The sequence below is a fragment of the Lissotriton vulgaris genome, chromosome 1_1, assembly GCF_964263255.1.
Source record: "Lissotriton vulgaris chromosome 1_1, aLisVul1.2, whole genome shotgun sequence".
In the NCBI taxonomy this organism is placed as follows: domain Eukaryota; kingdom Metazoa; phylum Chordata; class Amphibia; order Caudata; family Salamandridae; genus Lissotriton; species Lissotriton vulgaris.
In genome coordinates this window covers 1109363184-1109388465 of record NC_141685.1, presented here as the reverse complement: position 1 = coordinate 1109388465, position 25282 = coordinate 1109363184, and the positions used below count along the sequence as shown (strand labels likewise).

At 44.1% G+C, this 25282-nt stretch overlaps 1 protein-coding gene across 4 annotated transcripts in view; it reads right to left on the bottom strand.

The window, feature by feature from the left end:
• DENND1C (DENN domain containing 1C) overlaps positions 1-25282 on the bottom strand; it is a 237776-nt gene that overhangs the window by 162053 nt on the left and 50441 nt on the right. For all 4 annotated transcript variants that reach the window (XM_086963582.1, XM_086963585.1, XM_086963591.1 and 1 more), the window contains exons 3-5: positions 4055-4098; positions 2970-3019; positions 2171-2290 (exon numbers count right to left, since the gene is read on the bottom strand). In XM_086963582.1, coding sequence (XP_086819708.1) covers positions 2171-2290; positions 2970-3019; positions 4055-4098 — 214 coding nt within the window. The remainder of the gene's footprint in view (positions 1-2170; positions 2291-2969; positions 3020-4054; positions 4099-25282) is intronic.

The following is a 25282-nucleotide window of genomic DNA, read 5'->3' as shown; positions in this document are numbered from 1 at the left end:
GCAATCACAGCGCTTCTCTCATGCGAGGTAATACCAGCATGAGAGCAGCATCTGGATTGGCATAAGGGACCCTGTGGCATGCCGGGAGTCGAGAAGAAGAGGCCAAAAGAGCACCAACACTGCAGAATGCAGGTAAGCATTATTTTTTTATTCTTCTCCCCCGCGCTGCCCCCCTGTGCTGCCCTCCCCTGCTCTGCCTCACCACTTAAATGCCACAGCAGCCGCCACTGAGGGAAGAGACTATGCCATATCTGATGGTGGTACAGATAGGTCAGAAATTAGGGGCATCTTGGCCAGTCTTGACCACGTTTTCATTTTGGGTACAGACAAGTCTGCTGCGTCAAGCACTGGTTCGTTCCTTACATAGTCAAGAAATGGGGTCCACACCCTCTCAAATTGATCAATTATGTTATGAATAAACTGTGAACGTTTCCATGGTATATTCCACAATTTAATCCACCATATAGTTAGTGGGAGTGTTATGTGAGATTTTCAACAGTGTTAGACTTAAAGTGTTGTGGCTAGAATCATGTGTAATTCATTTCCCCATTGGGGTCATGATGGTGTATGAGCCATCCTCTCCAGAATAGCTCAAACGCACGACCACAAGATTAAAAATAGAAATGAGGGCTGTTACAGCTTGGATATTGGGCACTATGATGCTCCAGTTTGCTGGGATATGGGTATGGCACCATATTTGAGCCATCATTCGCATATCCATGCCTGGATATGCGAATGTTTGAGGTCCTATATATTCTCACCCAGCTCCTCTAGCTTGACAGAAGGAAAAGAGGCACAAAGGGCTAGGAGTCATGCTGTGTGACTGGAGAGGGTAGTAGCCTCCAGTGTAGGGGGTCAGTGGAACTCACAGAGTTACATAAAAACTGCGTGTTCCACTAACGGGTGGAAAATATTCAGCCAGTGTTACTCGTGCTGGAATTTATCAATGGTAGCGTGAGCCGCGGTGAAACATCAGCCCGAATGGCACCTTGCATTGCACCAGAGCATGCCACCATTTGAGTTGATTTTGCTGTCACTGAGGAAGAAAATCTACTCGAGCTGCAGCAAATTTACTTGAGCGGCATCCCTCTGACTGCGACCACTCATGATCACCTGCATTAGCAAACCACGCTAGGAGACCCTCGACATTTTTGTCGCTCTGAGGGACAAAAATTCACCAGCCAAATTCCGATTGACGGAATTTGGCTGGTGTTGAAGAGTAACTTGAAGTGAACAAATAGCTGCCAATTCCTCAGGCAGAATGAAACATTCCACTCACCCCTACTCCAGTGGCCACATCCAAGTACTGCACAGGAACTTTAAATGATTAGCCATTCTAAACATAACATAAATATAACATAACTTGCATTTGTAAAGCGCACGTTCACCAGTGGTCATCTTGGCACTGAATAACAGATGTTTATTCTGAACAGAGAAGCCATGTGAAATTGAACTGTTGCTTTAAAATCGCTAGAACTTTGCAGTGACTCCTTTTTTGTTATTTTGACCTTATATTATTCATGAAATACTTTCTCATTTGACGAAATTGGTTCTAGAACTTCACAGAGAGTTTTGCCTATCCAAGGGAGATGATGTGGCCTAACGGCTAGATCGGTCGACCTCGAAGCTGGGGAAACTGGTTCGAGTCTCGGCATGGATACTCAACATCCAGTGTATGGCTAACCCTTAACACATATTCTCTTAAGTAACCTTCCATCTCTGCTGTGCACCACCAAGGGCTATATGAGGCAGTCTTAGAGAAAAAGTGTGTGTCTAACAAGGAGCTAGTTTTGCACAGTGGTAGAAGAATTTCCACCACTGAGCATTCCTGCACCCTCTGCCATATACTATGTTTATTGGCTATTGTTCGCTCTTTTGTAGGTGAAATTACAGGTGACAAGTTTGACGCGTCTGTAGGCCTAGTTTACCACTAAATAATCTTTAGCCCATGCACACCCTTTATAATTCTTGTAATTTGAGCAAGGAGAGTGACCTTGTGTGACTTTTTGGAGAATATGAGTGCTATTGTTTTGTTGTGACTTAGAGTAGGAATCAATCACAAAACGTTTTGCAATTGTATCTTGGAGAGGATGGTAGTGCATCAGTCTGCAACAGGCCTTTACATGCTACACTTTGTCTTGGTACTTCTGCTGACAACAGGAACGCTCACCTAAGGATGCAGATACAGGTCTTATATCCCACAGAAAGGCGACAGAAGCCAAATCGCTGGTTCCCATCTAAGTCAGTCAATACAAAGGTGAAGTTCTGGACCACCGTGCTTTCCTTCACCCTAAGAAACAAGAATAGGAACAAAATGTTACAAAAAAGTATGATTACATTTTTTGGTTCAAGGCAAAGAAAGCTGAGCAACCCACACACATGACAGATATCCTATCCCTGTACTGTAAGTGCATAATGTCCTATGACATTTGTAATACGATGGATTCGGTACTCTGCCACGTTTGTGATAGAGGATCACATAAGGCAATCTATAAATCAGGCCCATAGATTTCCTACCTCCCACAACCGAGTTATCTCTCAGGCAACACAACACATGTATCATTGACTAGAGAAAGCAGAAACATTCCTTAGACTACACATATATTAAGGGACCAGACTGCAGAGATTTCATTCAGGTTACACTTATTTTGCTTCACCAGGCACTTAATCTTCATGTTACAGAGCTCATAAAGTAGGACTGTGTCTGAGTTTACAATTATCTTACTGGCCTAGGACTGCAGAGCTATCCTTCCACATGCATGGATATTGCAAATGCTAAGAGCAGATCTGTTACTCTATTTGCACAGATTTTTCTGTCTGACCGGTATCTCGTGTTCTCTAGATACACTAACCTCCCTGGTCTCTGACTGCAAAGCTATGCTCTGGTTAAGCTCATGCCATCTCTTCAGGAGCAGGTTATTCCTGTAACTTTCAAGACAAAATGAAGAAAATGTTCCTAAAATGTTTACCTGTCTCTGTCAAATGGGAAGCAGAACTTCGGAAACTTCTGAATAGAGTCCTAGGGGTGGAAAATGAAAATGTTACTTTTCAGAAGCTAGAATCAGTTCTGTCCAATGGGAAGTAGGTACTTGGTTGTTGGTCCAATGGGAAGAGGTAATTGGTCGTTGGCTCAATTGAGGTTCATTTCACTGATCTTGAGGGCCAAGGAGGCAACAATGTTTCAATTTTAGGACTTCAATTTTAGCACTTAAATGGGAAGCAATAACTTGAACACAGTGTTGAATGGGGGAGCAGTTTATTGACTTACTGGGGGGGAGGTATTTGATCATTGTGTCTAGTCAGTAGCATCTTATTTATAACTAGCCACATGGAAATGAATTAATTGATCTTGCCTTTAGGCAGGCACTTCATTTATCAATGACATGAGGGAAACCAGTTAATTGATCATGGTAATCAGTTGTGGAGAGGTTTATGACAACAGCCCCAATGGGAGGGTAGGAAACAGACGGCAGAAGTCATTGGGTGAGTAGAACTCTGAAGTTTTGTTCAATGGATGAACAGGTCATTGATAGCAGAGGCCAATGGGGGAGCAGGCAATTGACTGTAGAGGGCAATGAGTGAACAAACCGTTTGTCATAATGACCAACAGAGGAGCAGGTCCTTTATCGTAAAGGCAAATGAAAAGTAAGGTCATTGATTGTGGAGACCAATGGAGGAACAAGACGCTGATTGCAAAGATCATTGGAGGTGCAGGTCACTGGTTGCTAAGATCATTGGAGGAGCATGTTGTTGTCATTATTTGTAGAGGCCAATGAAGGTTCAGGCAATTGATTACAGAAGCCAATGAAGGAGCAGGCCATTGGCAGTAAAGGGCAATGGAGTAGAAGACCATTGGTTATAGAGGTCAATGAGTGAGCAGTTCTACGTGTACCATGATGTTAAGCGAATGCACAAAGTCTATATCCAAGAACATGGATACTCCTCCCTCTTCCCAGGAGAAGACTCTATTGTTAGAAAAGTGGGTTATTCTAACCAGTCTCTATTGACCTCTGTATGGTTCTGTTAACTTTAGCATGGAAAGATGGTGTCATACCTGGTCATTGAACTCCTCTGGGAACTGTCTCGTGACCTTGGGATCTGTAAGGAAAAAGAGAGGAGGAAAGCACTTAGGACATAAACAGCATTTTCAGTTACAGCGCCATCCCATGCCTCTTAACTTGCATCTTGTGAAGGTGGCTCTCAGCTCTAATGATCCTTTAACTTGAGCAACAGCCTCTGCTGAGTCTGCACAAATGCTCTAGGACCTATAAATGATGTGCCCAAAACCTCTCTGAGCACCCTAATGAATAAGGCCATAGCAGGACTTATTGAAAAATAGATTTCCCAACACAAAACTGAGATTTTCAGCCACTGGCCAGACAAATGTTGAAATCCAGAAGGACTTCTCGAGTTGTTAATATTTACATGCACATGGTTGTGTAATTCCTTTCAACACGTTTTTTAAGGTCATGTTCTTCCCAGATACCTGGTGCTCCTAATGACACCTGAGCTCTCTGATATCTACTGTTAATGAGCTTTGCACTGAGAAGGTACTTTTATTAAGGTCATCCCTGTTGCCTCAGAATTCAGTGCTATTGGAAATTTGCCCTTTCTGCAGGGTCACCCTGGATATTTTGCTGAACCCTATTTTTGCTGGTTGTAGAACTCTGTACACTTTACACCCCTAATGTTTGGTAAAGCGCCAGTGTTTCCCCTTTCAACGTGATGAAATTGGGATATCCCTAATTAGAATATTTGACTGACCTATAAATCCCTAGTATAAGGTACAAAGTGTACCCCGGGCCTATCAGTAAAATATATTCACTTGTGGACTGCAGCACCCATTGTGCCATCCACTCCAGCGACAATGCAAACATGACTGCAGGCCTACCATGTGTGGCTTTGCTGTTGCGGTTCAAAACTGTGATTTTTACCTGTCAAAATAAACCCCTTTGACTGGTTATAACCTTCCTTTGAAATATTAATAAGTCAACCTAAGTAGGCCTTATTTCCTATAAGGCAGGGTGCATGGTATCTAAAAGAATGGGATGTAAGAATGTAATGTTAAACTTGTACTTAGAGTAAAAAGCCCCAACGCCACTGTAACAAGGCTGGCTGCTTCATAGGAAAAAACTGGGATACTTTACTACATTTAATAATGCTAATTTTGGTTTGGAAGCAGCTAGAAACATATTTTAAAGATTCTTTTTAATAGATCATCAAAATCTAATGTAATGGTAAAATCGAATTTTGAATTGCTTTTAAGAAAAAAAGTACTTTAAGAATGTCACATATACCCTGCCTAAAGCTTCCCAAGGCCCATTTCCATGAGCTGCAACTGTCACCTGGCAGCTAAATAGCCCCTTTGTTGAGGGTGAAGATGCTAGCAGGACAGGGACAAAGGCAGTTGGGTGGCGGAGGGGGGTGGGGGGACAAGTGCTTCCTTGACAGGATGGCTAATCGCAGGAACTTGTTTAACTTCAAAGAGGGCTACCCTGTCACAAGCAGATGTAGCTAACACCTAGGCCTGCCCCCTTCTCCTGTTCCTCCCTCCCAGCCAGGCAGACTCTAATCATTCTGGGCATCTTTTTGACATTTGTGGCAAAGGCTGTCGGTGTTTCAAAACCAAAACCTGCTTGACAGTTTGCTGGGGTTTTCTACATATAACCCATGGGGCACACTTTAAAGGGCGAGGACAGGGTGTCAAAATTCTTGTTTTTGAGTATCCACTGTGTGGTTGCTGGAAAACTCAGCTTTGTTCTATCAGAATTTTGCCTCTGAGTTTTTGTGGGTACAGGACCTGCTTTTAACTGGATTTCACTGTTAGATGTTGGAGGACACTACGATTGCCATAATGCACTCCCAACACAAACCCTGAATCAATCAGTCAATCAATCAATCAGGGATTTCTAAAGCGCACTACTCACTCGTGAGGGTCTCAAGGCACTGGGCGGATATCGGGCAGCTATGACTCATCCGAAAAGCCAGGTCTTGAGGCTCTTCCTGAATACTTGCAGTGTTGGGGTTCATCTGATGCTGAGGGGGCGTTTGTTCCAAGTCTTGGCTGCGATGTAGTAGAAGCCTCTTCCTCCCATTCTGGTGCTCCGGATTGAAGGGATGTCAGCCAGGGCGAGGTCGGCAGAGCGGCGGTTTCTCTTGGGGGCATGGGAGGAGATTCTTTCATTGAAGTATTGGGGTATGGTGTTGTGGAGGGATTTTTAGACGTGTGTGAGCAGCTTGAAAGTTACTCTCTTTTCGACGAGGAGCCAGTGGCGGTCTGGTAGGTGTTCTTGTCGTGGTATGCTGAGGACGAGTCTGGCTGCAGTGTTCTGGATGGTCTGGAGTTTGTTCAGAATAAATGTGTTGATTACGGCGCAGAGGGCGTTCCCATAGTCCAGTCTGCTGGTTATGAGTGCGAGGGTGATGGTCTATCTGGATTTGGGGGGATCCACTTGAAGGTCTTGTGGAGTATACGGAGGGTGTTGAAGCACGTGGAAGATACAGTGTTGATCAGCCAGTTCATGCTGAGGGAAAAGTAGAGTATGATGCCGAGGTTGCAGGCATGGTCCAAGGGGGTGGGAGGGTTGCCGAGGGTGGGGGCCACCAGGTGTCATCCCACGCGGTGGGGGTGGATCTGAGGACGAGGACCTCTGTCTTCTCCGAATTGAGCTTCAGACAGCTGCTGCTCATCCAGGATGCAACGTCCTTCATTCCTTCCTGGAAACTGTGACTGGTGATGTCTGGTTCCTTGGTGAAGGAGAGGATGAGCTGGGTGTCGGCAACCTTTGTTTGGGGACCAATGGAACTGCCTCTGGACTGGTACCACTGGTCTCACAGTCACTCTACAATCCCTCCACTATCCTTTTCAATCCAAATAACAGACTAATATGTTCACCGCTCAAATTAGTTTCATATTTTCCTAAACTATTTCACCCCTTATCCTTTTTTGGTTCTGGAGTAGTGTGCTGCTCGCCGAAAAAGCACTTTAACGTCACATCAGGGGTAGTAAGCGATATATAAATGCAATTACATTACAATAAAAGTCAAAAAGTAGAGGTGGAGGCAGAAAGTAAAACGTCTATAAGAGTGCTGTTTATACAATTTCCACTAATGTCCCTTCCCTTAGCTGGAAGGCAGGAGAAAGAAACTCATTGATGGGGTTAGGGGTGCGACCAGGGTCAATCCTGAAATGCTATCAGTGGTCAAAGCGTATTTGATGTCACTTCCAGTACCCTAGCATTTTGGGGACTCATCAACAAGGGCACTCATGCCGGAGTCCATTTCAATTTTCCAAGATTACAGCAAAATTTCTTAAACAATTATTTGTTAGTATGTCATAGAATGGTGCAATAATGGTTATTACAAAAAATAATTTTACTCACACGAATCTCAGTTTGAATAAAGAAATGACAATTAGGATAGAACATTACATGAATAATATTGCAACATTTCAACAATAAAAGACAAAATGTTTATAAAATAAAAAGATTATCAGACATAAAAATAGAAGGACTAATTCATAATCTGCATTTTACAGTATGTAAAGTAGTACTACAGTCATAGCCCTCAAGTACTACAAAATTAAAATCACAACCCTATGGCTGGAGACCTCTATTTGAACCTCTCCTATATTCTCCGTGCGGTGATCGCCTCCACTATGTCAGAAATAGCCACATATATAAGTTTATTTCTTTATAGTAAATGAGGGACTGGAGGAGTGGTGGAAAAATGGTGAACAATTACTCAAAAAATGGATAGGGTTAATAGAAATTTGAGAGAGGTTTGGGAGGGACACACTAATACAAAACACACACCCACAAATGAGTAAGCCAATTGCAATTCACTATATACTCCTTTAAAGATACTATGGTCCTGAAGCTGTCAAAAGAGATGTAAAATTAGGCCCAAGTGAAAGTTTCAATTCCGCTGGTCGCAATTCGAGGAACTTTGGTAATTCCTTGTTACTCCTGTAACATGGAATTACTGATCAATTAGAATTCTGCCTCTCCGCCAGCAGAATTGAACTATGCAGTGGTTTCTAAAGATTAGAAACCACTGCATATACCACTCACTAGCATCCTGGCATACTTTGCAGTGATTCAAACTTTTAATCACTGCAAAGTATGTAAGGGGTAGGCGCCAAGTGACATGCAGGTGTTTCTAAATTTAGAAACCATGGCATACCAAACACTTGGAGCCCTTACATAGTCTGCAGTGATTAAAACCTTGAATCACTGCAGACTATGCAAGGGTACAGAGTGGTATTTGGCCATGCTATTTTCATAGCACAAAATGCACCCTCCCATCTATTTTTTGGAAGTGAGGGTGCATTTTGTACTATGAACACAGCGGCAAATGCCCACTCCACCCCCTCGCAGGATTGCGAACATGGAATATGGCAACATATTAATGTGATTCTGCTTGATTCTGTGGAATCAAACTCCACCATTCTGCCTACCCTTAGTGTAAATGTATCCCAACTGAGCCTTACATAGGACCTGATTGTGACTTTTGACGGTGTGGGAGCTGGCTGTACGCCACTCCCACGCTCTTGCACCGCCAAAGCCACGTGTGCATCGCCCACCACATTACGAGTGTTTCTCTTGTCTGACAGGCATTTCTTTTGCAGTCCCATGATAGTGCCTCGGAAAATAGGTACCACATTGGGAACATCAAAGGCAGTACCGTGCAGGTACTGAGTGAATGCACACAGGGGGGCACACCATGTGCCCCTCTGCATGCACCCAATGGCCCAAAGCAAGAGGGGGCCCTTTGGGGCCCTCTTTGTTTCAACTCTGCCATGGTTTTCATGGAGTAGGAAGCACTGTGAAAACTGTGGCAGAGTGGAAACTCGTAATATGTTTGGCGGGACCTTGGTGGTCCCGCCAAGCATAATGCGAGCTCAGAACTGCGGTGCCACTGCCAGGGATCTCTGATCACTGGCAGTTGTAGTGGTGCAATGGCGGTCCGACTGCCCAACTCGTAATGGGGCAGTCTCGGTCTAATCACCGGTGCAGTGGTGGCTGGACCGCCACCACCTCACCCCCGTGAAAATGGCGGTCGTAGTCAGGCCCCAAAATTATTTAATGTACATAAATATATAACTTGTAACCAAGTTTACTAAAAGTTAGATAAAAATGTATGTGAGGGTAGATAACTAAAATAAAATAGAAAGTAAATATTTATAATATACATCTATATTTTTTAATTGTTTTATTATTTAATGCACATTTAATATGATGAGTTGTGCTGTAACAGTTTCGTTTTATTAGCTCCTGGTGAATAATAAAAAATTAATTTATTTTGATATTATAACCAATAATAAGCATGATGACATTTCCCTATACTTTCCCTTGTGGCAGAGATCCCTCCAACAGGTGAAATGTGATTAGCAGTCACTTTACAACTGTAAATTCTTTTGTACGAAGCTTCACCGCTTCATCTGAGAAGGTGGAGACATGTAAATCTACACATTAGTGGAAATCTCCAATTGGAAACTGATGAATAGTCAAAAAAGTACTGAGTTACAACTCGTTGTAGGAGTAGGTCTACACATGAGTATTTCTAGACATATATATTTATTAATTTATATTTGTGAAAGGGGCCCAGGTACCATATACATATTTACAAAAGCTAGATTAGGCTAAAACATTTATGACCTGACATTCTTCATATAATCCAAAGTAAGGGACTGATTTTTTTCTCATTTACAACTGAAATGCAATGATGTGCTAATGAATTAAACATGCACATGTTGCCCTGAATATGTTCCTTTTGTAAACATGCTAAGGTACTGAAACGTCAACATTCATGGACTGATCAGAAACGAATATATATTTTATCTTAATGTATCTTTTGCAATATGTATAGGGCATTCAGTGTTTATCTCTGATAGCCTTATTCTTTCATCATTTTGTCTTTTATGGTTGGAATTGTGGTTTTGCTGCTCTGTCCTCATTACTATGCTTTTCTTAGAGGTGGGTGAGCCACTGAAAGCTCGAACCGAGCTCGAGCTGCAAGCCTGGCTCTGGCTCAGGTCGAGATCCACTTGGAATCTCAAGCTCAAGCCAAGCCAAGCTTTCAAGGGAGGCGATGTGGCTACAGCCGTCAATCATGCAACATGGGGAACCAGGTTTAAATCTCTACATAAGCTCATTCTCCTGTGAATACTGGCAAATCTCACTCTTGCAACAAAAATAAAAGGTGTAATGCAGTGTCTTTGTTGTGAAGCGCTCTTATATCCCTAACTAAGGATTCTACAATATAAAACTGCCAAAAATAAATTGTGGATTCTGCCTGTTGAACACAGCCCTAATCTTATCTTCCAATAGTTAAAGACAAAGCATTGACCTTTGTCAGAATTAAATATATATTTAGTGACTGAATTACACTGTGTGAAACTAGAAAATCTGTACTCAATCTCATCTTCCCTGCTTGATCAAATTGTGTGATCATAGGCAAATTATTTATTTCACTGAGCCTCCTGTCTGTTCATTATCACATGAGAGCACCTTCAAAATACATGAGTTTAGGATGAGCCATGACTGTTTTTGATCTTATAGTCTATAACGTGGGTACTCACAAACTTTCTATCGGGCGCCAAATTAACAGTGTGGTTTGTGTTAGAGGCCCGCATCGGTGGGGGCGGTGTCAGTGGGGGTGGGGGAGGGGCGGGGCTAGAGCAACAAAAAAAACTGTGACCATGAGGTTGATCACAGGTCCCTGCAGCGGACGCCTTCGTCCACTGAGCCACCAGATCTGGCATACACACTTCTCTCTCTCTCTCTCTCTCTCTCTCTCTCTCTCTCTGTCTCTGTCTCCTTCCCTCTCTTTCTCCCTCTCCCTCCCTCTCTCCCCCTCCCTCTCTCTCCCTCCCTCTCTCTCCCTCTCTCACTCACTCTGACTCTCTCACTCCCTCTCTCCATCTCTCCCACAGTCTCACTCACTCTGTCTCTCTCCCTCTCTTCCTCTGTCTCACTCACTCTGACTGTCTCACTCTCTCTCCTCTCTGTCTCCCTCACTCTCTGTTTCCTTCTCTCTCTCTGTCTCCCTCTCCCCCACTCTATTTCCCTCTCCCTCACTCTATTTCCCTCTCCCTTACTCTATTTCCCTCTCCCTCACTCTATTTCCCTCTCCCTCCTTCTTTCTGTCTCCCTCCTTCCCTCTGTCTCCTTCTCCCTCCTTCCCTCTGTCTCCCTCTCCTTCCCTCTTTCCCTCTGTCTCCCTCTCTCTCCTTCCCTCTCCCTACTTCCCTCTGTCTCCCTCTCTCCTTCCCCTTCCCTCCTTCCCTCTGTCTCCCTCTCTCTCCTTCCCTCTCCCTCCTTCCCTCTGTCTCCCGCTCTCTCCTTCCCTCTCCCTCACTCTGAGGTATCCCTCACTCTGAGGTCTCCCTCACTCTGTCTCCCTCACTCTGAGGTCTCCCTCACCCTGTCTCCCTCACTCTGTCTCCCTCTCCCCCCTCCCCCTCCCTCCCTCTGTCTACCTCTCCCCCTCCCCCTCCCTCCCTCTCTGTCTCCCTCTCCCCCCTCCCTCGGTCTCCCTCTCCCTCCCTTTACCTCCCTCCCTTTCCCTCCCTCTCTGTCTCTCTCTCCCCCCTCCCTCGGTCTCCCTCTCCCCCTTTCCCTCCCTCCCTTGCTCTCCCTCCCTTTCCCTCCCTCCCTTGCTCTCCCTCCACTGCTCTCCTCCCTTTCCCTCCCTCCCTCCCTTGCTCTCCCTCCCTTTCCCTCCCTCCCTCCCTTGCTCTCCCTCCCTCCCTTGCTCTCCCTTCCTTTCCCTTCCTCCCTCCCTTTCCCTACCTCCCATGCTCTCTCTCCCTTTACCTCCCTCCCTTGCTCGCCCTCCCTCTCCCTCCCTCCCTTGCTCTCTCTCCCTCTGTGATCACTATAAAAATAAATCACTTACCGCAAGGCTGGTAGGCTCACTGGCTGCTGCCGCCTCTCCTGCATCCTCTCTCTGGCTTCTTGTGAGAAACAGGGAGCACCAGGGCTCCCACGCTCCCTCAGCCAATCACAACGCTGTAATGCAGGGCTGTGATTGGTCTGAGGCTGTAGGGGTGGGCATGTTCTCCATTCAGGCTGTAATGGAGCCTGCATGGAGGAGGAGGAAAGTGCGCATGGCTGGTTTGGGCGGCCCGAGAGGGCCGACCAAACAGTCATTGCGCACTTAGGAGGGTTGCACCCACTCCTCCCCTGCTCTTCAGCCCCGCCCGCCCCCTCACGCAAGCTGCCTCAGCATGAGGACAAAATAAAATGATAATAACATTAGTTCCACAACTGTGTTGCTCCATCTATAATAAGAATCTATGCCACATATAGGGTACACATAAAACCTGACTTGTCTCTTAGTTCACAAATAGTACTGCAATCCTGACGCGGCAGGGATGTTTCTTAGTCTCATGCTATTATATACTAAAATATAACTTTTTCTTTTGTAGAAACATTATTGTAATGTTTGAAAATTGAATCTTCTAGTAGTAATTGTGTTGCTGTTATTAATTATCCAACTTCCTGGAGAATATTGGTTTAGCTTTTTTTAGTTAGGTTTCTCGAAGAATCTCAGAAAATTCCAACAAAATATTGCTTTCATTTTCAAGTTTACTCGGTCTTACTATATAAATTATGTAAACAGCTCTTTACAGCAACTCTGAAAAAGAGTATTGTGCCGTACGTATTTATTACATAAGTGTTGCACTATAGGGCAGCTAACATTCAAGACTGGACTTTAAAAAAAAGTAAAGTATTTTTGATTTATCTAAACTTTTGCGCCCTTTTAAAATAATTGTTGTTTTGAGAACACTGCGAATTAAGCATGATTTGCAAGTTCATGACATACAACGAATCATTCTTTCCACTATGAAACATGCAGAGAGGTTTTTCTCCGGCTGTGAAGACACGGACTCCAGTACACCAAGTGAAATGAATGAAATGAAATGAATGAAATGAAATGAAATGAAATGAAAATTGATTTGTAGAGCGCATGGCTGCCCTAGAGCGTCCCAGCGCTAAAAGAAAGTGTTGTTGTTAACTAAAGGTCTGTATAGATGCAAAGCCAAACACTTCAAATTTTTCACATATATTTTTTTTTAAATTGCAATTTCTTGAGGTGCAAAGCTGGCGAAGTTTTTTTTTTAAAAAAAAAAAGCCCATTTGTGATTGGCCAGGAATTCTTACTCTACTGTTGAGCAGCAACTGTTGTTCCCTCTCATCCCATACTGCTCCCCCCCCCTCCGCTGTCTGCAAGGGGTCGACCCTGAGAATAAGTGGGGAAGACTGAGGGCCACCAGACAATTCCCTGCAGTGAGATGTCCCTTACATTTTGGAGAAGAGTCTGATTACAGAGAGCAGTGAGTCAAGTGAAGATAAACCTTTCTGTGGTCAAGTTGAGAACTGGAATTACATAAAGGGAGAAGGTTTTGGACTTCACAAGTGAAGGTTTTATTATGCAAATCCCTAACATTAACACCGTCTGGACAACAAGTGTGCTTCTGTTGCTCTTAAATACTGCCATCAAAAGGTGAAACTTCACCATGTACTTTTTGCAAAACTTCCCGGGGTTAGTAGAGCTGTTTTACACTCTGTGTGAGGAAGGGTTTTTAGCAACTATTGGTCTTTATGAGCTGCAACCTTTTCCTTTGACACCTGCAGGGCATGCAGCTCATAGGGGGTTATGTTACACGTGCTGCAGATCCATAATTGTGTGGATCAAGGGAGTAGCTAGAAAATTCAAATACCCCACACTTTGAACCAAACCTCTAATGACACCGATAGAGCAAAGAAATTGAGCCTCACCCATCCTATCATAGTTCCCTTCACCTTTAAGCCCACTAATCTGTCCATCCATCCTGTCACTCTTTCCCCATTCATCATTCTTTCACGTTTCCATCTTTCCAACCATCATCTCATTATCCTGACCATCGGTTGACATTCCGCCCATCCATCTCTTCATATATCCTTTAAACATTGTACCCATCACCATTCCATTTTTCCATCCAGCCATCCATCCAATGGCCATTCACTTCACACATAGATCTATCATCCTTTCACTCTTCCAGCCATCCATTTTTGTAATCTCTGCACCCTCCTTCCTATCCATCCCCATCAATCCTTCCCCTTTTCTTCCATCCTTACACCAACTGATCTTTCAACCCTTTTATCAATCCTTTCAACCGCCCATCCTTGCACTCGCTTTCTTTTTCTCTTCACCCAACATTCCTTTTATCTTTCCCCGCTTCCATATTTCCTCTTTGTGCCTTTCATTAATTTCACCCTTTCTTCTTTCTCCCCTTTCTCCTGTCCAGGTTCCTTTCTAGGCCAATTCTTTCTTTTTCTCACATACTTTTTTCTTACTGACTTTCTCTTCTCTCTCCAACAATATTTTCTTCCCTCTCTTCACGTTTTCTTTGTTTGTATCATTTATTTCTCTATCTCTTTTACTAAACTTGGCTCACATAGCAGCGCTCCATCCCCACCTCTTACTCCTGCGTGCCCTTGGCGCATTTCATGAGCTTTGTCTGCAGACCTGCAGAGGCCAATGTAAAACGAATCAACTTTTAGTCGTTACCCACACTCAAGCTGCTAAAGCCGGGTTCACAAGGCCACAGTTGCCAATCCCATAATGTTCTCAATTGCAACATTCATGCTTCTTTACCTCCATCATCAGTTAATTTTTGGAACACCTCACACGAGGAAGGATGTGTTGAGAGCTGTGTTGCACTCTGTGTGCAGCACTTTTAGTAACTATTGATCTTTTGAGCCCCAGTTTTTCTTTTGAAACTTGTAGCTCATGCAGCTGGTAGAGGATTATTTATCAAATGCAATTATGCAGAATCCCATAGTTCCATAATTACCCGGCCATCTGATTAACACAATCTGGGCAACATCTATTTTTCTCTAACTCCTAGATATTTAAATCAAGAGGTGAAATTTCACCAGTTATAATTTGGTTAGCATCATACGAGGAAGGGGATTAGGGGGCTGGGTTACACCTTGTGTATACTTTATTACTGCATAAAATGCAGCACATAGAGGATTGCAAGTGCTGCAAATCCATAGTTATGCAGAGTCACACAATTCCAGAGTCCCTACTTCTTTGTATGTAACTGTGCGTGTTCACAAGTGTACAGTGAGGTCCACACATCATCAGTCAGCTTGGAGCTGGGACAATATAGACATGCCGCGTAGCTCCTCTGCCTCAAATGGCACTCGCCCACTTACTGCGCGTGATTAAGATTTTGCAGCCAGTGTACTTTTTTGTCTTGTGGCACAAAAACAAGGAAGTGAAAGAGGGAATGAGAAGCAAAGAAGAAACACAAATCTGTTCGTTTGTACGTTACATAAACCAGTGAAGGAATGCTGTACGAATTACTAAAAAAAAAAAAAAAGAGAGAGAGAGAGTTTATTTCATGGCGGGCATTATGGCAAGGAAACTTGAATTATCAGGTCTTCAGATCTAAAAAACAAGGTGTTGATTTTTAAAGCAGTTAAAACGCTAAACAAATACATACATTTATATTCACTGAAAAAAATCTGAGGTTAAAGTAACGTTATGGTTAGATGCGATAAAAAAAATATTTTTTTTTAAACCATAGATATTTACTGGAAAAAAAAAAGATTAAAGTAAGGTTATTGTTAGCTGACTATGTCAGAGACAACATTAATGTATTGAACAGAAAAAAAAAATCACCAGTTATAGTGAGCAGAGCGAACTATAACTTTCGACTCCGGCATGCATTGCTTATGACCTCACATATTGCATCACTCATGATTTGTTCTATGACATTATTTACGACATCACTGATGACATCTCAAATTACATCAATGATGATATCATTGATGATCGCGGGCAGAAAACGTCTCCGAATGGGACCACCCCTTCCTCTAAATAATTAAATTGGGCCCAAGGGATGGGGTCCCAGTGGCTGGAACCGCCCCAGGGAGGGTGGCTGCATGCCCCCTCTCCTTAAATATGGATTAGGGTCCTGGGGAATGGGGTTCCAGGCCCCTAAATGGGCTGGGGAGGGGGCCCTACTAATGCCCCCTTCTTATATATAATAAAATAGCGTCAGCTGTCTCTCATGGGATTGCAGCTAAATTTGCAGATTTTGTTTTGTACCCTGCCCCCTTATATTATTTTTTTATTTAAAGTTCAGGACAGGGGACATAGTCCCCGAGTCCTGTAATGGTTGCAAGCAACTTTTTTCTGATTTTGTTGGCTGCCAATCAGAGTGTTCACTCCAGCTAGAGTCACATGGTGGCCCAAGGGAAAAAATCTCCCTTGGCCAATGAGAACGCTCTATTTTTAAAATGGTGCTCCTGCAAGACTCTCACGGGTCCAACTGTCCAGATATGCAAATATTTTTGTACCTTAATTTTTCAAAAACTAGCAAACTAATTTACACCAAATCACAAAAAGCAGAATCTATGGACCAAGATGTACCTTTGTGGCAAATTTGGTGTAATTTCGTTCAATAGTGTTTGTGGTAGGAGTTCTTAAAGAAGTCTATTGAAAATGCATGGATATTTTGAGTTTTGAGACCCTGCCCCATTGTTTCTTGGCCCCAGAGGAAGTACATTGTTGTGCTGCTAATAGTTTTGACATTGTTTGACGAATCTCCACTAAACTTTCCCAAAAAAGTACTCTTTTTGCCTTGTTTGTGCATGGAATGTAGGGTGATCCTTCAAGCCTGGAATGAAATAAAGGGGTGTCCCAAAACACAAAATCACCATCCATTTTCCATAGTCTTCTTTGAGACAGGCTATTGCTAAAACTGCTGAACGGAATTACACCAAATTTGGCAGGAAGCTAGAGCTTGGTACACAGATTTAGCTTTTTGTAATTTGGTGTAAATACGTTCAATACTTTGAGAAATTAATGTTGAAAAATAATTGTATATCTTGAGAGACTCTCCGGAGCACCAGTTTAAAAATAGAGCATTCTGATTGGCCCCGGGAGCTTTATTTCCCTTAGGCTAGGAGTGAGAGTCACTCAGGAGCGAGTGCTCTGATTGACTGCCAGCAACATGAGAAAAATGTTTGCAGCAGTCACTACAGAACTCAGGGACTTCGACTTCGGGCCATATGTAAGAAACTTCAATTTTGCATTTCTAAATAGCAAATACTAAGAAATTGATATTTAGGAAATGCAAAGTGGAATGTACTAAATTAGCGATTTCCTAACAGTGATTCCTACAGAGTCAGAGTCGCTATTATGAAACTGCTATTTAGGAAATGCAAACCCAATCTTCCTTTGGGCCAAAGGGCCAAATGTACGAATGGTTTTGCATTTCCAAATTTGCAATTTCCTAATAGGAAATTGCAAATTAGGAATTAGGAAAAGAAAAAGCATTTGAACCCATGGGCCTTAGGCCCCCACTTAAATATAATGTTCAGGTAAGTGGTGCTCATGTCAAGCGCTCCAATGCCCTTGGGCAAGTGCGTTTATGGCACTTTAAAAAAAAGCATTTCGGGGTGCTTTTTCAAAATTGCACATGGTTACCATTGGATTGGATCAGATGGTAATGGCATTTCCTAAATGCCCATTTCGCATTTAGGAAAAGCTCTGTACATGTGCTTAGGAAATTGCAAATAGGAAATCCCTACTGGGTAGAAATCACATTTTGCCACCACATATATGCCTTTGTACATTAGGAAAGGCAATTTAGCATTTCTTAATGGCTTAAATTGCTATTTGGTCCGTTAAGAAATGCTAAATCCTTTCCGACATATGGCCCTTAGTCCCCTGTCCTAAACATATTAAAACAAATATATAAGGAAACAGGGTAGGGATACCCTGAACCCATTGACCCATGGGGAAGACCCAAAGGTACCCCTGGGGCCAAAAAGGAAAAGAAATCAGCAAAAAATGCCACAACCCTGCGAGACTGAGCAGGATCGACACCAAAAACAAAAATAGGGGGCGGGGAGCGTTTCATGAGCATATGCCCCGTTTATGACTACGACCCCTTTGGGGTTGTAGTCATAAAGGGGAGGGGGCTGCATGGTATACCTCGCCGAACTTTCAGAGGACCCGGAGATCCCACCACTGAGGCTGAAACCAATTTATATGGGAAGGGGGGCACACAACAGCCATCCCTGTGCCTTCAGAGGTCCCGGAGGGACCATCCCTGGGGCTGAAATCTGGTCGCATGGGGTAGGGGGGCAAATGACCCCCTCCTTGAGCCTCCAGAGGCCCCATCAAGCCAGCCACCAGCAATGAAATGTAACAAAATGGGGAGTGGAGCCGCGCAACCCCTCTCCCCAAGACAATAAAGGCCTGAGGAGCCCTCCACCAGAGCTGATCACTTTAAGGGAGATAGGCCATGGGGCACTCCTCTCTGATTCATTACACCCCTGCACCCCTTCCAGGACATAGCTGTTTCGCTGCCCCCGTTTTGGGGGACCCCCCTTTTTTCTCGCCCCCCGCTTGACGTATCGCCGCAAAACATTCAGGATAGGAGCAGACCGGAGCTGGCCAAAAGTTTTGAAAATTTCGTGAAGATTCGTCAATCGGCGGCAAAGTTATTCCAAATAGAATGTTGCTGATTTCCTATGGATAATAAGTCCTAACTATACCTACATACTGACGAATGCCAGAAGGTTATATTTATATATATATTCACTGGAAAAAAACATAGGTTTCACACACGTTATAGTTGGGAATTAGCATTTAAAAAACTTTGAAATTCACTGAAAAAACCATAGGTTTCACACCAGTTATAGTTAGCTGATCATTTTACTCATACAAAACCTTTAAAATTCCCCCGTTATAGTAAGTTTAGCTAACTATAACTTGCTCGCCCACAATGCACGGCTGATGATGTCACATATTACATCACTCATGACATGGTCAGTGACATCACTGATGGCATCACTGATGACATCTCAAATGACATCACTGATGACATCACTGATGACATCATCCAGTGGATGTGTGTCTTTCTGAAAAATAAATATTTTTTACATATGTATATCTAAAGGTCGATGGTCAAATAAATGGGTAAGTAAGTGTCAAAATGGATGACTTTTTTGTAAAATTGATTGTATAACTGACTGATTAATTGTATCTTAGTGAATACATGGATTAGAGAGTAATGTTTAAATATCTAAATATCTGTATCAGTCTCACACATTTTTTGAATAAGTGGCTGCATGGGTTGTTGAGTAGCTACATGAGTGTCTATATAGGTTATTAGTTAGTTTTTTGAGTATCAGTATGAGTGTCTGAGTGTTTATATGGTTTGGTGGAGGATATTACTTAGCACATAGATGCATTAATGAGTGACTCACTGTTTGTATGCGTTTTGAAGACAGCATGTGTGCACGACTGTATGGGTGGATGAGTGTGTGTATAGGTGTGTTAGTGAGTGAATGACTGTCTCAATACTGTCTTTATGACTAAGTACATATTTGTTAAACTACTATATATGAGTATTGGTGTATATAAGTGAGTATATATGAGAGTTAGAGATTTAAAGAGTTCCTGTATAACTAAGTATGTGTTTCTATAAGTGATTGTTTAAGAAAGTCAGTATGTGTATGTTTGTGTGTATAGCTATATATCCAAGTGTGAGAAGGGACCCACACCTACCCGGAACTTGCAGGGACGTACATGGTATCGCGACACCCCTCGTGGACTACTTCCCCAGCCTGACTCTCGTATATTTTCGCAGGGGACTGGTGAACGTTCGTACAACCCGGAACTCCAGCCCTCATACCCCGGAAGTGGGTGGCGTCAGCCAATAACTTGCGAGCACAGGCAGCTCTGGAGGGAAGGGAGGAGAGACGCGGAGACGGCGAGGACGAGAGAAGACGCGGGACCCGAGAGAGAAGACGCGGGACCCGAGAGAGAAGACGCGGGACCCGAGAGAGAAGACGCGGGACCCGAGAGAGAAGACGCGGGACCCGGTATCGAGAGTAGCGGCCTTGACAACCCTGAAGAAGAAAGCTGGTCGGAGGACTGGTGGTGTCCGGAGGAGGCTGGAAGGCGGCCGTAACTCGGAGGAGAGTTACGGCGGGGTCGGTGAGTGAACTGGCTCGGGGACACTAAGGGTAGGGCGGGTAAAAGTCTTGTGAAACGGGAAAATCCACTGCATAGCATAAATGTGAAAATCGGAACGGTACCACGCTGTTTTGCTCAGTAGGCGAGTGTTGGTACACGAATCCCTCCAAGAGTATTGATTCACCATTATAAAAAGTGTAAATACCAGAATTCTTGCCTATATGCTTAATTTTGCACACTTCGTGCCACGTTATTAGTTAAAAGAACCACTCGTCCATGTTTTGAGAATCCTGACAACCAAGGGTGTGGTGGACGGTATAAGTTATGATTTTGTAAAAAGGACTCCAACCTGACGGTTCCCCTTTGTCTATTTCCTTTTTTCTATGAGCCTCCGGAACACCCAACCCGGTCCAGACGACCTCGAAGGCAAGAGAACAACTACAGCGACTTCGGGCTCATCGAACTCATCTCGGGAAACCTCAGACGAAGAAGACATTCCTAAACCCCCTCCAATTCCTCATTCCTCTAAAATCAATAAACCCACTTTTAAACCCATATTGCAGCCTCCACGCCTGTTTATCAAGCCCTCGCTCTCACAAGTGGTGTCAGAAGTGGGATAGAAAGGCGAAATGGAGGCTGCCCTTGCTAAAATGGCCGAAAATCAAGAACATCTGAGCAAGGTTATGGAACGTTTCTTAACGGTCGTGGAGGAAGACCGAGGCAAGTTCCAACAAGCTATCACCGGTCAGGGACAGACCCATGAAGCCGCAATGGGTAAACTTACTGAAGCTTTAGGCAACCAGAAAGGTCCTACTACCTTGCCGTCTGTAGTGCTACAGCGTTATGTTGCAGGAGAGGACCCCGATTTTTTCTTTAGTAATTTTGAAAGGATGGCGACAGCGGCATCATGGCCGGCCGATAAATGGGGACAATACTTAGGTCCTTTATTGTCCGGTGACCTGCAAGCAGCTTACCAGGCAGCCACCTTAAACGGAACAATTTCTTATGCGGACATCAAGAAATGTATTCTAGAAAGACTAGGGGTGGATGACGAAACTTATAGACTTAAATTGAGACAGATGAAAGAAGGGCCACAGGAAACTCCTCGGGCGTTATACTTTAGAGTGAAGGATATGGCAGATCGTTGGCTAAAACCTGCAACCACAGATAAGGACGGTATTATGGCCAAAATCTATCTGGAACAATATTTAACATCCCTTCATCCCCCTATTCAACGATGGGTGAGACAGCAAGCAAATCTTACTCTAGCAACGGCTGTAGAAATAGCTAGCGCATATAACCGGGCCCAGGACTTTCAGAAATCCCGGGATGAATCTACTGGGAAAACAGGTGGGCATGTACCAAACCGTTCACCTCGTCCGCCCCTCCTTAAAAAGCCTGAGCCGTTGACTCTCCTTCCCAATAACCCTTTGCCCAGTGTACCCATCGTGAGATCGCCTATGTCAGGACCACAATGCTTCCAATGTGGAGGTATAGGACACATAGCTAGATTTTGCCCTCAAAGAGAAGAACCAATGGAGATAGGGTTGGCTCGTAACTATTTTTGTTCTTCTCCCGAAAATCAAAGGCTACCCCCATACAAGTGTAACATATCCATGAATGGTCGTCCTGTTACTGCCTTGGCTGATACTGGATGTTTACATAGCGTGGTTAGGCCCCAGGATTTAGGAAATAGCATTGGACCCATTGAAGGAATGGTAGCGATTAAATGCGTTCATGGAGATGTGAAACCCTACCCCACTGCTCGGGTATTAGTACAGCACCCGAATGATTCAGGAACATCACTAACTGTGGGGTTGATTCCTCGACTCCCTGAACAAGCGATCCTTGGGAATGATTATGAAAAACTACCTCAGTTGTTGCAAGAAACGACTCTGACTAACGAGGACTGGTTGTCCTCTGCACCATTTGCTACAGAGACTGATAAAGAATGGCCGACTCCCAAGGAACGGAAGAGCCGCAGTCAAAGACGGGCTGAGAAACACAAAGAGCCCTTAGTGACACCTGTAATTCCGGTAGAAAATCCTTGGGAAACGGATCGTAACTTCCATGCAGCTCAAAGAGAAGACCCTGTTCTTCGGGAAGCCTGGAACAAGGCTCTTGTTGGAGAAGACCCACAACATGTAGGTTCATATTTCTTTGAGAAAAATGGATTATTGTATAGAAAGCACTCCCCGCAACAGAAAGCTCAATTATTAGTTCCAGGCCCCTTCAGGGAGAAAGTTCTATACTTAGCCCACAGTCACCTACTAGGGGGACACTTCGGAGCAGACAAGACAGAGAAAACTATCTTAGAGAATTTCTATTGGCCAGGTATCTATCAACAAGTGAAGAAATATTGTAGGGAATGTCCTGTGTGTCAAAAACACAGTCGTTATCAACCCCCAAGAGCGCCATTGATTCCACTCCCTGTCATAGATGAACCCTTTTCACAGGTTGGCATGGATATTATTGGTCCTTTATTGCCATCTAGAAGCGGGTGTCGATATGTACTGGTTCTGGTAGATTACGCTACTCGATTCCCAGAAGCCATACCCCTACGCAAACCTGATACCACCAATATAGCCAAAGCAATGGTTAGTGTTTTTTCCAGAGTCGGATTTCCGAAAGAAATTCTCACAGATCAGGGAACTCCCTTTACTTCTAAAATGATGCGAGACATCTGCAAGCAGTTAGGTGTGAAACAAATCCGTACCTCAGCTTACCACCCCCAAACGGATGGTCTAGTTGAAAGATATAACGCCACTATTAAAACAACACTGAAAAAACTTCTAGAGCTAGAAGCCCGTAAATGGGAAGATATTCTTCCCCTAGCTCTCTTTGCCATCAGATGTAAAGAGCAAAAGAGTACGGGACACTCCCCCTTTGAATTGTTATACGGACATCAACCCCGTACCCTGCTAGATATGGCAAAAGAACAGTGGGAAACAGAACAGAATGATGCTAGGCCTCTTCCCGAATATGTTTCCAATCTTCAGACTCATTTGAAACAAATCCGGAGTATTGTCAGGAACAACTTAGAAAATGCACAGGTAGCACAGAAAAACCAATATGACCGAGGAACAAAGACCCGGACCTTTCAGGTAGGCGATCTAGTATTGCTAATGATGGCCTCTTCAGACCAAAAACTATTGGGACAATGGCAGGGTCCCTATAAAGTCCTTCAACAAGTAACTCCTGTAACCTATAAAATCGAAACCGACTCCCAGAAGAAGGTAACACAAATTTACCATGTAAATTTACTAAAGAAATGGGAGGGACCTGCTCCTGTATCTGTAAACAGTGTAGAGCCTCAAACTCCCCTGTTTCAAACTTGTATAGACAGCGAATTGCCTGTTGAGCATACACAGGAGTTGGTACAAGTTCTCCAACCTTTAGCCACGGTATTTTCCACTACTCCGGGAAAAACCACACTTGTTGAACACCCGATAAAGACTCCACCGGGTAAACGAGTAAGACTACGACCCTACCGAATCCCAGAGTCTCGTAGACAGGTTATACGAGAGGAGGTTGAGAAAATGCTACAACTAGATGTCATAGAACCCTCCACAAGTGAATGGAATTCACCTATAGTACTAGTTCCGAAACCTGATGGTTCGGTAAGGTTTTGCATTGACTTCAGAGAAGTAAACAAAATTTCCGAGTTTGATACATATCCCTTACCCAGGGTAGACGAGATGGTAGAAAGGATAGGGAGGGCCAAATACATTAGCACATTAGATTTGTGTAAAGGATATTGGCAAATCCCTTTGAGACCCGAGGACAAAGAGAAAACAGCATTTTCTACCCCCGATGGGCTGTATCATTTCAAAATGTTGCCCTTTGGTTTACATGGAGCACCTGCGACATTCCAGCGAGTCATGAATACAGTACTCAGACCGCACGAGGAATACGCTGGAGCATACATAGACGATATCATAATCTATAGCGACTCCTGGGAACAACATGTGAACCATCTCTCACAAGTAATCAGGACGCTCGGGGTTCATGGATTAAAAATCAATCCAGCCAAAAGCCATTTGGCGGCCCAGACCGTTAAGTATCTCGGATACCTCTTAGGAGAAGGAGTCATCAGACCCCAAAATTCCAAAATATCCGCGATTGCACAGATACCCTTTCCTAGAACAAAGAAGGATCTACGAGCTTTCCTGGGGTTACTGGGATATTACAGGCGGTTCATCCCTAATTTTTCACAAATAGCAGCTCCGTTGACGGATCTATTACAAAAGAATATCAGAACAGAAGAGGTATTGCAAACTCCTTCCCCTACAGTGGTACGGTCATTCGAGTCCTTAAAAAATTCCCTAACCTCTGAGTCAGTATTGATCAGTCCAGACTATTCTCGTCCCTTTATTTTACAGACGGACGCTTCTGATTTAGGTCTGGGAGCTGTGTTGTCCCAGGAGACATCACAAGGTGAAAAACCTATCTTGTATATAAGTCGAAAACTTTTCCCTAGGGAAAAGAATTATGCTACCATCGAAAAAGAGGCACTCGCCATTAAATGGGCGATAGAAACTTTGAGATACTACCTCGAAGGTAGGGAGTTTTTGCTGTTTACTGATCACGCCCCTCTAGAGTGGCTAGCGAGGAATAAGGGTCATAATGAAAGAGTTTTGAGGTGGTTTCTTTCTTTGCAACCCTACCGATTTCTCACTAAGCATAGAAAAGGGAAGGATCAAGGGAACGCTGACTATTTGTCTCGATATCCTAAGGATATTTCCCCTAGAAGAAGGACAGCAAGGGAAAGGGGATGTGAGAAGGGACCCACACCTACCCGGAACTTGCAGGGACGTACATGGTATCGCGACACCCCTCGTGGACTACTTCCCCAGCCTGACTCTCGTATATTTTCGCAGGGGACTGGTGAACGTTCGTACAACCCGGAAGTCCAGCCCTCATACCCCGGAAGTGGGTGGCGTCAGCCAATAACTTGCGAGCACAGGCAGCTCTGGAGGGAAGGGAGGAGAGACGCGGAGACGGCGAGGACGAGAGAAGACGCGGGACCCGAGAGAGAAGACGCGGGACCCGAGAGAGAAGACGCGGGACCCGAGAGAGAAGACGCGGGACCCGAGAGAGAAGACGCGGGACCCGGTATCGAGAGTAGCGGCCTTGACAACCCTGAAGAAGAAAGCTGGTCGGAGGACTGGTGGTGTCCGGAGGAGGCTGGAAGGCGGCCGTAACTCGGAGGAGAGTTACGGCGGGGTCGGTGAGTGAACTGGCTCGGGGACACTAAGGGTAGGGCGGGTAAAAGTCTTGTGAAACG